The sequence below is a fragment of the Varroa jacobsoni genome, unplaced genomic scaffold (genome assembly GCF_002532875.2).
Source record: "Varroa jacobsoni isolate VJ856 unplaced genomic scaffold, vjacob_1.0 contig00117, whole genome shotgun sequence".
In the NCBI taxonomy this organism is placed as follows: Eukaryota; Metazoa; Arthropoda; class Arachnida; order Mesostigmata; family Varroidae; genus Varroa; species Varroa jacobsoni.
In genome coordinates, this window is record NW_019214410.1 from 62,387 (window position 1) to 78,490 (window position 16,104).

The following is a 16,104-nucleotide window of genomic DNA, read 5'->3' on the forward strand; positions in this document are numbered from 1 at the left end:
AAGTGACGGGACATGACAAAGGCAAAATTATTTTCTATTTTTTTTTACTATAAGTGAAAATAAAAAAGAAAATGAATAGTTGACGACGTAAATATTACTAGCAAAAAGGCTGAAATCGCAAGAATATAGTTACAGTAAATACTACTAAATGCATACGTCCTTCGTAAATTGAAGATCGGCGTTACAAACGTATAAAAATGACACCTGAATGTGCCATTATTTGTTACCATAACAACCATTTTATCAAATTCTTTAGTTCTACAAAAAAAGGACCCGATTTAGACAGTAAATCTTTACAAACACACATTTATTTCTAGTTCCATGCTAACCCAGTCATTTACTTTCTATTGACCTTCGATATCGCAAGATGTTTGTACATGAGGTTATGCCCTTTTAGTGCCCAGGTTACGAATGCAAACCATTGGTTTACATGGATATTTCTTTACAGTGCAATTTTCTATCCCAAGATAGTTTAGTTCCGTCACTTATAGCTATTATATATCTATTTTGGCTATTAATTTAATCATGCATCATCTTTTATGCAACGGTCTATTTTTACACTGGCCGTTCTGCTGGTGGTACTAGCATTTAATTACACTGCAAACAATGCACTTTGTCCCATCATTTGTACCATTGTTCTCGTCTACTCAACGAGCTTTCGCATCTTTCAGGAACATACAGAATATTCACAGATGAAGTCTACACACACGTTGCGTTACAACATATCCCTCAGAGAGAAGCAAACAAATAATATGGAGGATTGGACAATTAATAATATCAATAATGGTAATAACAAACATATTCAAAAAGATTTTTTGGTGTCGCACCGTACAAGCTTTTTGTTGCACGCTTTTCATTTTTTTTTAAATTAATCTAATTTTAAAGATATCGGGATGCCATGTACAGTGATGCAGTCTCTGCATCTTAGCTTCGTATCTACCACCTGTTACTTCCTATTAAAAATCTATTTGTAACACATTTGGCTGTGTAGTTTTAATTGATATTCAAAAAAGGGTTTAATTTATTCTATTTAGAAGAATATACTTCGATTTGAAGGTTTAGTATTTACTGGAGGGCGCTGTTTCTGATTTGACACTGTCTGACGTACAATAATTGAAAACAAAAGATCTCGGGATCGTTTTTACTAACATGGCATAGAATCGCAATGTAGATCATGCAGCACTAGGTCGAATCTAAAAGAGTACATTTTTCTTATACCAACCTTGTGCGGACCTTTATTTTAAGGGGCCGAACGGATAGTCGGTTGACATATTACATATATATATGTAGTCACTAAAAAAAAAACTATAGGCTGTATTCTCTTGGAAGTATTTATATAAACTGCATAAATCACTAATTTTATCAAGAAGCCTACACGCTTGCTGGCATTATTCTTCGATAATTAGTTCGTCCTATGCTTTAATTTGTGGTGTAGTGACAATCACAACTTTGGAAAAACTTTGAAGTTGCCTAAACCATTCACACACGCTAACAGTCCATAGTTTTTATACAAACACACCAGCATCAACCAAACACGCTACTTAACAATGGACAATAGACTAACGAGATGAAATTAAGTTTACATTTAAGAAATAGATGAACAATTACTATATATTTGACTGTGCTTCGCACTTTTCACGACTTCGAAGATTGTTTTCCGAAGCAAACTATATTCACTGAAAGGAATAAATTCGCGCTGTAGCAACTCGAGATTTTTGTGTCAGTATAAAAATTATGCGGCTCAAACCTGACAATGATTTCTATTAGAATAGCTGTGACCATTTACCCACCAAAAGTAAACCCTAAAGGCGTGCTTAAACTGAAATCTAAGACTGTCAACTAGCTTGTATTCGAGAGTGCTGGCAGCTATGTTTCTCGTCAATAAATTCACTAAATTGTATTTTGTTTGCTCATCTCAATAAGATAACACCCGATTTATGAAAATTGAGGCTTAAATTAGAGACCTTCTGAAATGCGATTAAACTCCACATCCAGCACGATGGAAGATTATATGAATATGTTATTGACACCTTCGTGCTTATTTCGAGCTAATGTGATAGGTTCTCCATGCTCGGGAGTCAGTTGCATTACGTGTCATTTTGCGTCAGCCTGTCCTACTCCGTGTCATTAAGAAACAAGGATGGAACATGGTGAGACAGTAAGGAGCAGAAAATCTACCATTGTATTTGGAGTCAGTTCTTAAATGTAGCTCTGCTAAATGTTTCTTCTTTTTTTACTTGCGTTCGAGCTATTCATACTTAGCGATCAGAACATTCGACCAAGAACGACCGTTTCGTCATTATCCTCCCGGCAGATTTCCTGGAACCCAAGTCGCGCGTAAAAATTTATCATGTTGTGGTCGGCTGCATTAAGCTTGACATGAGCGCCGTGACTGCCGTTAGCTTTTAAAGCGGCGATCGCACAGGCTAGCAGACGTTTTGCGAGTGATCCGTCATCAATCTGCGGAAGCAGTGCCATAACCAGCAGCGAAGGGTAGGCGGGGTACGTGGTCCACGTAGGCGATGACGGCGAATGTAACCCGTTAATAATTTCGTCCGCTCTAATAAATTAACCATAAACACAAGAAAAATTGGATGATTAAAAAATGTTAAGCCATCCGCTATGCTGAGTTAAAAAAATAACTGATTTGAAAGAGAATTCGTATATAAACATGAATGTATTTGCAATTGCCCCACAGATATTTTTGATTTTAGGTTATGTTTGCAAACAATAGTCTGTCTCCATTTACTTTACCTATATATCGCTTCAAAACGAAATAAACACACAGTAAATAAAAAGACAGCAGGTAATAGGCCCAAAGTGTTATAGAGCTTTAAAAAATAAATTAATTAACAAAGATAATAAGGCTAAAGCTGGGCCCACCGCCGATTACTACCAGTCACTGATCTACTTCAATACTGTTAGTTCGTAATAACTTAGTTCGTTCGCTTCACACATCATCAGGAAATCTAACCTGGTAATTTGGTTGGTTTGATCCTTGACAGCGTTTTCTTTTATTTCACTGGCTTCTACTGTGGGCAAAGGGTACTTCTCTTTGAGCTCGGAAGTCCAGGCGATGTCTAAACGCTTAAAGAACTCTGCTGCATTAACAGCAGCTAAGGCATATCCTACGACTCGGTTTTCGTCCTCCATAACAAAGCTAAACTCACTTGAAAGGGCCAAAAAGCCCCCAATTGTCCTGTAATATTTCGAAATTACGACACAGATAAGTATAAACGTATATATCAGATATACGGATCTAGTAATTTAAACTTTTTGCGCTCTACATGGAAAACACTGCGTTTTTTTTGCCCGCAGATGATTTCATAGAAATTGAATTGAAGACCCATCTACACTGCGGTCGTTGCCGCAATTAATATTATGGTTAATTTAGTTAGTTTTTAGTTTTAGTTTTAGTTAGGAAGTTAGTTTTTCAATAAAAGTTGATGCTATAGGCATGGAGGCTTACTTGTCCCCGATAAGGTCGGGATACCCCTCAAATTCCATGGTTCCGTCTTCGCCATCAATACACGTTCGAGAACAGACTTCGTACACGGCTCTTTCATCTGAAGCTAGGTATGGCCGAATTGTGTACGTTTTGTTAATTGGAGTATCTGGTGCTTTGTAGAGAAACAGATCATGCACTGTGTCGAGCGGAAGCAATCGTTGAAGTTCTGCTGTTAGCCCACCACGAAAGACCCAAGGTTCCTGTTCACCAGGTAGGAATGCTTGCTTGCCGTAACCTGAATATTAAGCGCAAAGAAACCGATAAGAATGTTCCTACATATGTACATATACTACTAGGTCCTATATGTACAGTAGATAACTCCTTTTATAGACATTGCCCCACATAGTGCATGTATGCTTACCTTCGAGTATGTATGTTTCTGAGCTAATGGGAAACAAAATGGGCTGTACGCGGTTAGTATTATGGCCGTATGTATACTGGCAAATTTGTAAATATATTCTATTGTTGCTAAAATTCACTCACTTGATTCTTACCTTTCGAATAGCCGATCCATTTAATGTAAGCATTAATTAAAGAGATTACTCCTTTTATGTCCCAAACGTACGGGTTGAGATCATAGAGCAACGACCGATTAGGAATAAACATAAGTTTCTCCGACAGTTGATTGACACGCTGCGTCATCTGATCGAATTTTGTAGCCCGACGGTACCTGCAATTTTATCAGCGTGCAAGGTGTTAATACGGTTGCAAATATTTCACTATGAGATGCCTGAATTAAAGTCTACTAATTTCAATGATTATTATTATTCTTAATCTCAAAAAACTCTGTATTTTCAATCTAGGCAGCATGTTTTTTCTAAACTTGCAAACTACTAATCCCTGCAAATTCTCTGGTGAAGTCCTATATATGTGAACGTTGTAAAGGTGTATAATAAAACGCTATTAACAGCAACGTCGGATCTGAACTATGCTCGTAAGTCATAGCGTATTGTGTTTATGTATAGAGTCTTACCACTCGTCCAGTTCGGTGTCGTTGCGTTTTGTTGCGACATAGTGCGCGTTTCCTTTAAGCCACGCAAAATCCTGCAGGAACTCTATCCCTTGTCGACCGTGTTCAAACGGCAAATAGAATAGATCCACCAGAAGGCCAACTTCTGACGAATCAATTGGACCGCCTCGAGATTTTGACGACTCACCGGGGTCTTCCGATCCATTGGCCGCCGATGGGGGTAATGGGACTTCTTCTGTCTGCAAACAAAAATGGTTAAAAGACGCCGTTTTAATTCGTGAACTCGTTTCTAAAACCATACTCATGCTTCACTGTGATGGTTTAGGTAAAATTTTATGTAGTGAATTATGCCCGCCCAGTGCCTCAAATAGAACAAACGTCTCATCCTCCACTGAACAAAATTTCGCTATATTCAAACGCAGAATCATTTTGCTTAAGTAAATTCTCAAAACAGCTTGAAATGTCCCATAACGCCATAAGGCCACTGCGTGTTCAGTTAACGCAAAATAAGGTGGAACAGTGAATTGATTAACAATCAACTTCAACGCCAGTTGAGTTTCCTTCGTTAAAATTTTGGGTAGACACTGACGTGATCATTAATGAGGTCTATTGCTCTACCTTCTATCGTGATCCTGCACTTATATCGCAACATTCGTCGTCGCTTAGCTTGCGTCATTCGTGCAATGCGTTTGAACAGTTGTTTTTTTAATTGGGTTGTGCGAGTGAAGTGAATGCAGCATTGATTGCAAGGCAAATATATGTACCTTATTTTCTACAGAACAGAATCGTAACTACGCACGAGTTGACCACTCACGTAATATACTTACTCAAATATACTTAAAAAGACCATTCCTTGCAGAGTGAATTGAAATGCTTTAGTGGCGAGATGTGATCACAATCCTTTTCCCTAATTTTCAATTTTTGTGTACGTTGGTGAATTCCTTAAAACGCTAAAAAATCAGCATGTGGACAATCTAACAGCGACAATTAATTTTTACCGTAGATCGTGATTCTCAGGCTTATAGGGGATCTTTAGTGTCGAAATCTCGAAATGTAGTCATAATTAGAGGAGAAAAGTCTCTGTTAGAACAATTTTACTTCCGCCTATTTGAGTGTATACTAAGCTGCTATTGAAAATGAAAAGCATTTTTTATACATGATATTTAGATGATAATATTTCGCATGAACCAGCCACCCCTCGTAGTGGAACCATTTCTATATACCTGCATTTCCTCTTCAACAGCCTTGGTTTCGACCTCATCAACCCCCACGGGCAATTCATTCGCCGCTGGAGCTTCAACTGGCTCGTCTTCTACAGTTCCGTCATCAACCCTTGAAGGACTAACACTTCGCGGCGGCGTAGGATTACAGTCCATAGGTTCGAGAAGGTTGCTTGCAATTGCTGGCTTTGCACCACCAGATGATCCCGTTCCAGATACCGTCGTCGCTGATCCACTCACTAAGGTGCTTACCAACTCCGAGCTCAATGGCGGCGCTAGAACTTCACCAGAACTCGTAACTTCTATGTTTGTTGCTGTTGTTGAGGCTGAAAGATAATAGAATAGGATGATCAGATACTAGCGCAGTTTCCATTGACTATTTCAATGTAGAAACGTTTTTAGGGAATAATGAAATAGGTAAGAAGCTGACGTTTGTAAGCGGGCTTTGTCGAAACTGTAGTTTGTACGTAGACCATATAGCCATAACGGTAACTCAATATGACATCAATACTAATCATCAACATTACTATAAAAAAATTAAATTCCGGTGTTCGGGTTCCTCTATAGAAATTGGTCCTCAACAACTATAAAATACTTTTTTCATATATCGGTATTTGCAGAAATATATTCTGCTGCCACAATGCAACGAGATGTTTCCTAATAGATACTAACCGGTGGTTGTGTTTGGAGGTAGCAAAGTATCTGTGTTAATCACCCGTCCATAAGCGCTCTTTGTTGTATTGTTGAACTCAGGTAGCCATTCTTGGATAGCTTCCTAGAGTAACCCGAGAAATTGGTCTCTCATAATTACAGGTTCTCATAAAGTCAGAATTTAAGAATATATAGTTTAAGGATTTATTTCGTGTGACGCACGTTACGGAGAAACAATGAAATGGAAGAAGAGATGACAGAAACGAAACTTTAGCCCAAATATAAATGCACCAATACTCTTCGCTTACACTAAAATGGTAGGAAAGTTACAATATCATAGTGCGACTGATCGTTACCTGCAGAGCTCGTCGAGGATGGTATGAATGAGCAGGTAGTCGAGATGGCACCTCATCCTCGGGAAAATCCACAGGCAGTGGTGAAGCCGCGGAAAGGGTGCCTCGAGTACTTCCCAAACATGATGCCCCTCCAGGACAAGATATTGAACCACAGCTATCAACGCTCTCGCACGATGAACTATCATCCACTGAAATTATGAAACACAGTCGAATTAGTCAAAGACACAGATCGACAATCAAATATCTCAATCTGCCGCTTATCACCATCATCGACAGTAACCATTTTCTAAATCAATATGTGGATTTACTATATTAACGACGAATTTAGAAGATGAGAAAGATCTTAGTCGCTTTTATGGGTATAACTTACGTACTTTATGGCTTTGGTAACACATACCACTTTTACACGCGTCCGACGTGCATCGGCTCCATTGAGCAAGAGTATGGATAGCGATAAAGTTCGCTTCATATTCGCAATTTGGATTTGTAAGGACTCCTCGTAGGTGTGGAATAAGACGCGTTGAGCGACCTGAATAAGGACCAAGGAACACCCGTTTGTGGTCGTAATCGTTCGCGTGGAGATTGTCCCAAATTAAAGGCGAACGACGGAGGATCTAGAATAACAGCAGACAATGACATAACCGACTCAAGCTCGTATACTTCAGGAACTGATTTATGGCAAGCTTCCCTTTGAATTATTTTACTAGCAGCTCAATCAGGATCTTCAGGTATCAATCGTGGTAAATATGTAGTTCAGTTGACGTTGGATGTGAGGATAGATGCCAAATTGATCTCTAATCCTCAAGAATGCTACTGTTGCAATTCTTTCGCCCTGTTTTTTAAGAGACCTCGGCGACCAGCGCTGACAGACAAACTCGAATGACCGTTACTTTTTGTGTTTTTCGACGTAATAATTGAACGAGCTATTTAGTTTTTTCAAATGAAGGCCAGACATGCAATTACCTGTATGCGAGGCAACTCAGCAATTTTGCCTTAAGCTCAATAGTGTATAGTAATGTTCTTCAGCTACTATCTGTAAAGATAAATTACTTACGTCTTGTAGTTCCTGAATAGATTTAAGAGTGATGTTCTTTGAGATCACTTTGTTCCCCGTCCACATTATATCGATGCCTTGTAACAGTTTCTGGCCAATTGTCGATAAATACTCGGAGTTTTGCACGTTAGGCACAGCCCGAGACGCACAGTATTCTGAAATTCAATTCAGATATATGTGTATATATGTATGTGTTATATATATATATATATATTCACTTTTTAGCTCACGAACCTGTAGGGCAGAAGATAAATTTTGGTTGACCTAACGCCTGGTACATTTCGTTCGTTATAGCCACCTGGGCCTGCGCGAACGTCTCAAACACTTCCTTATCGGCAGCGCCAATCTCCGGTTCTATATCATCGAAAAGAATCGCAAAAGCCGTCACTCCAAACGATGCAATCTAAACAATAAAATAAGACAAAAATAACTTTTGTTGTTTATGATATTCAAGCAAAAAACGTAGAAGGGTAAACGCCCAGCTCAAATATTTCCATGAGAATGGGCTTCCCAGATTCCAGAATACCCTCTTTTTTGCTATATCAAGTGTGAAATAACTTACCATTAAATGAAACTAATTTTTGAGTGAAAATTAGCTGCCATTACCTGCTCGAGTTTTCTCTTAAGCGTGGCCACTTCTTTGGCGTTGCTGTAGATAATATCTAGGCCTGGCGAAATAGCATAGTAGAAATCTATTCCGTTTTCTTTTGAGGCCGCTATGAGTCCTTGTAGCTCCTCGGCCTCTTCGACTGTATACGGTTCTCGCCACTGCGCACGATGTTTTGCATCATCTTTTGGCGCATACATAAACGTGTTTAGCTGCCAACATCGCATCCTGAGTCGGGAATCCGGGCCAACAATAACACATGCGTGTTTCGGTTTGAGCGAAATTGCAAGAGTTGTGCAAGATTCAAAAAAACACATGAAAAAACTATTCTTGAAATGTTAATAAACGTTGTTAAGTTTAACCCATTTCGTCAAATAGTTATAGATGCGTAACGTTTTCTGCAACTTCAATTTTGGCAAATCAAAGCATTTTTAACAAAATATTAGCGCCTTTACGACTAGCGCAACACAATTATTGCCTGCATTAAGAATTACATTGTAAGTGTGTTCCTAATCAATACGATATTGACAGTAATGTTTTACCGATAATAGGTAATAGTCTAAGTGAGCTATAAGTCATCAGTGTATATATGCGACGAACGCATTCAGCTTTAGCTTAAACATGATGAAAGTGTTGAGACGCACTTGATGAATAAATCCTTTCTTTGTTCGGAAGTCCATGGTCTCCCGTAGAACCCTGTAATAAATGTAGGGCACTATGTGTTAATCCTCTAAAACTAAACGCTTTTGTGGGAGATCTATATTGAGGAATAAGAATTTAACTTCAAAATAGAGTAGGTGACCTGTGCGAAACGTTAGGGATCTGCGGGCAATGAAAAGCTCAATTTTCATGGATCAAGTCGTTTGCAGTGCAGCGAAAAGCCTCTTGAAATTGACTTTCTCTCAAAAAACTTCAAAAATCCTTAATTAGCATTAACTGACGAAAGCGTGAAACAATTATTGACACTTTGCCACCCAAAAACAAGAGTTATTCCCTATAATTCGGTTATTCGTTGTCACATCTAAAGCTCACTTAAGCTATACTATTAGTAAGGTATGATATATTTATTAGACACCATAGCTTAGTTTTTCAATCATAACTACTGAACTAGCGTTTTATGGGATCTTTTCTGTTCTGAGTTTTGCGCGCCCACAGAACGTACAGCAAAATCATCTTAAGTTCGCATCGTGCTTAGGATTAAGTAGACAAGGGATGTTATGCTATCTGACAAGTACCATAGCGTTTTTAGAGCTGCGTTCGTCAGTAAAAGAAGCCATTGATAAATGGACCTCGTAGTAGGCTGTCAGTCATGAGAGTCGGCTTTCAGTAAAAAAGAACTACTGTTTCAGCGCCACAATTTGCTCGTTGATATTGATGAAGGAAGTGCAAATAACACTGATAGCACAGAGAGAAAAGCTTAGAAATATAACCCTTCTATCGGTCACCGTATATACAAATAAATCCGCGATCGATGCACAGAAATGCTACAGCGACGACTTTGTTATGATGCTTTATATACTTATATTACATCCTGTGCTCAAATCGCAATTTCGTTGTCTCAACTCATTGCGCCTACAAATTGATTGTGATATAATACGATATTACTGGAATGATATATCTGCAACATTTGCGGCTCAAGTGGAATTTATGATCATGCGATTTCTATGGATATCTAGAATTTTTCTATAATTTTGTTCAATGATTCACTGAATTTACTGCACGTTTAAATGCGTCAAAAAATATTCCACTGCGGCAAGTAAAGTGATCAGTCAGTTTGTCACGGCCAAAACATCTCTAGCAATGGAAGATGCTATTGCCAACTTACTCGACGATACGAAACAAGCACGTTCGAAAGATTACCAACAGAATGTAACAGCTGGCTATGTATTTAAAAGAATTGTGCAATTCAAGCTTCTGATTTGGTCATCGAAAGCCATACACGCCATTAAATAAATCCAGAGTCAATAATTCTCGTTTAAAAGGTTACATAACTGACGATTCGACACATGATGTATTTAGTAGTAGTTAATATACAGGTTTCCGAAATCCGCCTCAGAAGTTCACTATAGCTGTGTTAGCCATCAAAGCCTCCACTTTGATAAAAACGTTCGTTTTTGTATTTTTCGGATTCTGCTTGTTTAGCTGTTGTCTTCATGAAGTAGCAGCTATCCCTGAGCGCTTCTACTTCTAAAGCTTAGCTTCCGACCTTTTGCCGTTTGTACTATTCGCATAAACAAAAAGTTCCTGTCAGCCGAGACATATTCAATGTACACCTATTGTCACCGTATCGCTTCAAACAACGCAGAGACACAATGTTCGCTAGTAAAGGAAATGTCCGTCTGAGGGTATACCCATATGGAAATACAATAGTATTAAATAATAGATAGCCTTTGAAGCACTCACTAACCTTCCACCACACCGCAGATGAATTTGGCGTCCGCGTCCGATCCACCATTCTCCTGAGGCATCTCGTAGCAATCAATGGCAGTTGACAAGTAGGACCAGCAAAGCTGTCTAGACTAATAATGTAATCAAGCGTCTCAAAATGTCAGAGATTAATAAAACAAAAGGCACCTGTTTTTGGTTCGTTCCTTACTTTCTACTTAGCAGAGTTCCAACACATGTCATTTGCGAATGTTTGCCCTTCGGGTTGCTGCGCCTTCTTGCACTAGATTTTTCTTTGCTATTGCTCTTAATGTGGGCGCCTATGGTTAGAACCTGTGGTAGGTGGTTTGATGACAACGGTAAAACCACGATACTTCACTTCTATAACATACAATATGGATGGCAGGACGACACTATTTCGAGATAACTATGTTTCCGCGCCTTAGAACAGCGCTACATGCAGCGCTTTTAATTGACCTCGTTTTGTTCCTGTTCAATGTCTTGATTTGTCTTTCGTTTGTCCAAATGTAGATGACGTAGTATCGTAAATGGTTTGTAGCTCTGTAAAGATGAAGCTGTTGCAACTATGTATAATCATAAAAAGACGCCACGATTTTTTTCCCTTGCCTCTATACTCCAGCAGGTACGCAAATAACCAAATAGATACTCGAGCCTCATTTACGCGTTGCGCGTGTCTCAGCTTATAGCTTTAATCAGTCATCAAAAAATTTCTTTTTGGTTTCTAAAAAAACACACTCGGTCGCTTGTTTGCTTGCTTGTGAAGCAATAACACTGTTAATGCGTACGGATTCACAATATCACACAGGCAAGTGGCGCACTACAACAATGCAATGAAACAGATCGTGGAATTAAATTGCATCAAGGCAAACTTTGCCACGAGACTCGTATCTGGATGCCTATGGTGCTCTCCGTAGGAATTTAAATACCCCGAATTTAACGCCTTCACTTGCTCAACTCGGCCCTTTTTTTTTAATCTTTCTTCCCGTTCGGCAGTGCTGCGAGAGCTCACGAGCACATCAATCACTGCGAAACGCTTGACTAGAACCACGATCCTAGGGCAGTAAACTATGCTTGACGCTTAATGGATATTAAGAGCACCAAGTATCTTTGTTCGGCTATAGGTGCTAGGCAATTCTGCTATCGACGACAATTCACCCGTTTGGGCAGTAGCGAAGCCTGAAGTTCGCGAAGGCGATTTTCGTCGTCGGAGAGCGCAGCGTTGCTTCACAAGAACTCTGCCGCAGATTACGCTACAATAAAAAGTTTGCTACAATATCACATATAAAATGGAAAAAATGTGTTCTTTCGACGACGAGTGTTCTCTGTATTCAGTAATAATTCATGACCAGCTAAACTAGAAATAGTAACTACAAGGGAAATAATAGCTGAGAGGACAGCTGTACATGTGATTCCTAATTAAATACGAACGGGTACAGCCAAACGGTACCGGCAGGACGGCCAGGGCTGCGCAACAACGACAGATAATCAGCTGCTATTGGACGGATAAAGGGACCACTTTACCTCTCTCACAACAACCTCGCGTCATATACGCATTCAGAAAGAACACGTAGGCAAGCGTCAACAACAACACTGTCGACGACGACGGCTGTGGATACAGCAAAACATTAGAACGTCACTAACCGCTATTGGTACCGGGCTGGTAATGAGACGATCTTGGAATATGCGGCTGAAGTTCAGATGGTTTAGTTCCGTTGTTTAGCGAGGGATAGGGCGTCCGCTATCCAGAGCGCGCGAATTTTCTGAGAACGACCTTCACAAAAACGAGTAAGAGAAGATATGAGAACAAATCGCCGAGCCGGTGCCGGCGGATAAATGCACTAATAGGCTATCGTCTCATTAATGGGCCACCAAAATCTCTAACATAGGAGTTGTCACCTCTTCTTACCATTATTGATAAAAGTCTGGCAAGTCGGTATGTTATCTGGATAGCAATAGTATGTACTTAGTCGACAAACGTATCTTTGGTTGGTTACATTCTTGCCTACGGGATAAGAGATGTTAAATAAAAGATTGTAAAGTTCAACACACTTGATTGCCTTCAATATACCTAGCTAGCATTTGAACTTAAGAAAAAGAGGTTTACTTACGACTCGATTGTGGCTCAGATCAGATTCAAAGATTAACCATGCCTCTCCATTTTAGTATAGTTGTGTAATTGTTATAACACTTGCGTTGGAGGTAGACAAGGGACACTACCCTTGGCAACAACTCTGATTGTCTGTCAATAATTGGGTTTTAGGTAAATAAATGACCCACACTCGTATCAAGACAAAAGGAACGCAGCTCAGCATGAGGTCGTTGACGGCATCGTTTTAAATCGACGAAGTAAGTCGATGGCAAAAAATGAGTCCAGTAGGTATTGAATAATGTCTTCAAACTACAGGATGAGTCGCACTATCGTGACCATTAGTACTACTACTGGATAATGTATTTCCTTAGCCGCACCATAAATATAATACGCGCAGAGAAGAAAACGATTTACATATACAGATTTATTCGACAATTTTAACGCCAATAGCCTTCAGGAACAGTTATCAATGAGATTTTAGAATTTCTGAAACAATAGATGCCCGTATAGTTCTATGATCTATGGACCCAGTCCGTCGTACAGCGAATGGTGATGCAGGGTATTCTTTATTTTATGCCATAATGACTTGCTATCATACATTTAATCTCTATCATCATACTTAACACATTGTGCCGTATCTTAAACTTGTCAAATGTGGTACTGATAAACTATGTGGGAATCGTATAAGAATTAGTAATTTCTATGAATTTACCTGATGTATTATATGTATTACATATACATATAAAATATATGCATTATATTAAAAAAATCTATTTGTTGTGTTTGCCCTAGTTCACTCTAAAGACAACTTCGCTTGGCGATTTTCTGTATATTTTTAGAATTTTTCTTAGAAAGATCCTCTATTCAATAATTAATATTTAATACAGCCATACTTATGGATAAATAATTTGATGGTTACTTGAGATTTTTTTCGAATGCTGTATATACTGAACATTTTTTTTGTACACTTGAAAAATCAACCAAAATAAAAGATACACTGGTTTGTGTAGCAGATTATTATCAAGTATTCCCGTTCCGCATTTCGCTGTCGTCATTTACCGTTGGCGGATCATGTCGCTATTTACGGACCAAGGCTATGCTTAACCAGCAGAGAGAATTACATTGTGTGCAATCGTTAACTGCTACATATTTGTGTGTTGCATTGCCGGCCCGTAAACACAACTGCTAGCAATTTTCAGCTTAACGCAAGCCTAACGACTGTGTTCAAATCATTGGCAGCAAAACCTTTTTCCTTAATAACCGTCAAAGACAATGTAGCATACGTCAAATTCTGTTTAATCGGTCAGTAGTAAATATACTAGAAGATTCACAGTATATACACATTTCGTTGGTAAGCGTCTTATATAGAATTTGAGATCGTCAGTTACGAACTTAGAACGATCGCAGCACTTTTTGAAACAATCTTGAATTGTGTAGGAAATTTATCTCACACAAGTAAATACATAACGCGTATACTATAGCTCAAGGACGTGGTATGTCCCAAATAAAAATTCCAAAGCCAAGCAATTTGCTAAAGCAAATTGAATGCAATTAATTTTACCTTCGGTGAATTCCATCTTATTCACTCGATTTCGTTTGTGACTGCATTGCGCATAGCAGAAGTTGAAAGAGTTTGTTTTGGCTTTCGTATACGAAATATCTTGACGATAGCTATATCAGAATGACAAGACTGGGTTTTGTCGAGATGGTCACAGTGGTGATACCACTAATAACGTTTTATAGCTTCAGTTTGAGCTACAGCAAGAGCAAAGTTGGGCGTACGGATATCACCAGAGTCGCATATATCTTATAAGTATAGGCTGCAACCAGCCTAAAGTATTCACGATAGTTATACATACTGCGTACATGCCATGATCTAGTTTGATCGCATTCTACAAGCTTGGGTTGGAGTTATTTGAAAATCTACTTCAGGCAAACAATTTGTTTTCGCCATGCGAACATCTGTCGAGAGAATTATATATGTATTGCCTAGTTTATGGCAGCTGCTGTGGAGGGTAGTTTTTGGTAGTTCTAGACTATTACCCTGGTCAGTTCTCTTACTTTCAACGAAAATAATCGAACTCGTTAAGGGCGCTAAAACGTGGCGCAAAGTAGAGCTTGTCTGCCTGAAAATAGGAGCGAAATTTAGAAATACAACATTGATATAGTGTAATTAGGCAGTTGCAAAAAAATTAGTGTTCATTTCAGTTGTTTTTGATACCGTGGCAGTGAAGTCAGATTATTTTCCACTGTAGTTTTTCTGTTGAAAACATTAACGGCATGTTTACCTTCATGGCATCATGCTGTGCTTAGAACACACTTTAAGAACAAGAGCCTTTTGCTAGTTGGACTGCGCAAGACTGCTGAATGATGATTGTGCAAAAGAAAACATAACCATTATTGCTAAACGCTATTTTTACAAACAAATTTCTTATTACAAGTTCAGCTATTGTCCGTATCATTTATATGGATGAATAGTTTTAAGCCATGCGTCGGAACCTAGATTCACTTCTTTATTCCTCCATAGCGTGCTCCAGGTTATGACCAAAAACGAGCTGCCCTTACTCGGGCCATGTTTAAAGCTAACTTTACGATTCTTAACTTGTACTGCGATTTGCATAGGTTTATAATGAACATTTCAGTCCTTTTATAACCATATATTGGCGTGAATAAGTTATGCTACCCTATATGTTATAAAAATAATACTAATAAATTGTCGCAAATATGCGGCAAATATTGGAAATAAGTTGATTGTTATTATTGTTAACAAGTTAAAAGCGAAAAGGCAATTGTGTGAACACGCTGCATCTAGCTAGACGTGCTAGATACGGAAAAAAACAGAAGGTATTCTTTGAAGGGCTATCCTACCAATGGCATTCTTATCAATACACGCATGCGGAAAGCCTCTTTTTTATCTACACGCCTTTGATATGTTAAGACCGGTACATAGCTTTCACAAAGACAAAAAACTAGCGAAAAACGTTAGGTATTATAAGAGAAATAAAAAAGACCATCTTTTTAAAATTTTACCTTTCCAAATTAATTATCTTACTTATCTAGTGTTTTTTTTTCTCTAGTGGACCTTTCGATGGCCTCGAAGTTGTCGGCAAACAGGTCAGCTGTAGTGGATTCCTGTTTATACACTCTTTAAGGACAGTACGCTCAATACATATATGAATGATCTATTTCCAAATTTTGCATTGGGCGTTTCCTTTCTTCCATTATTTAATACAGTTAATTTAA

The 16,104-nt window shown here is 38.7% G+C and overlaps 1 protein-coding gene across 2 annotated transcripts; it reads right to left on the minus strand.

Annotated features, from left to right (window-relative positions):
* Window positions 1-277: 277 nt before the first annotated feature.
* Window positions 278-12,792, minus strand: Oga (O-GlcNAcase). 2 transcript variants are annotated; one of them, XM_022851162.2, is made up of 14 exons: window positions 10,774-12,792; window positions 9,011-9,062; window positions 8,366-8,594; window positions 7,994-8,162; window positions 7,760-7,914; window positions 7,103-7,319; window positions 6,706-6,893; window positions 6,371-6,473; window positions 5,702-6,024; window positions 4,482-4,717; window positions 4,003-4,178; window positions 3,470-3,743; window positions 2,975-3,199; window positions 278-2,560 (listed from the first exon to the last, which is right to left on the minus strand). In XM_022851162.2, the coding sequence occupies exons 1-14, from the start codon at window positions 10,832-10,834 to the stop codon at window positions 2,266-2,268; spliced, it is 2,703 nt and encodes a 900-aa protein (XP_022706897.1). In that variant the 5' UTR covers window positions 10,835-12,792; the 3' UTR covers window positions 278-2,265. The 2 variants fall into 2 exon arrangements, with proteins under 2 accessions (XP_022706897.1, XP_022706900.1); XM_022851165.2 differs by lacking the exon at window positions 10,774-12,792 and adding an exon at window positions 9,602-9,647.
* Window positions 12,793-16,104: the final 3,312 nt, after the last annotated feature.

Coding starts and splice junctions, on each gene's coding strand:
- Oga (XM_022851162.2), bottom strand. CDS start 10,834: ATGCCTCAGGAGAATGGTGGATCGGACGCGGACGCCAAATTCATCTGC. Junction 8,163..8,365: donor TTAAGAGAAAACTCGAGCAG/GTAATGGCAGCT, acceptor TTTATTGTTTAG/ATTGCATCGTTTGGAGTGAC. Junction 6,894..7,102: donor GTCGGACGCGTGTAAAAGTG/GTATGTGTTACC, acceptor TCATAATTTCAG/TGGATGATAGTTCATCGTGC.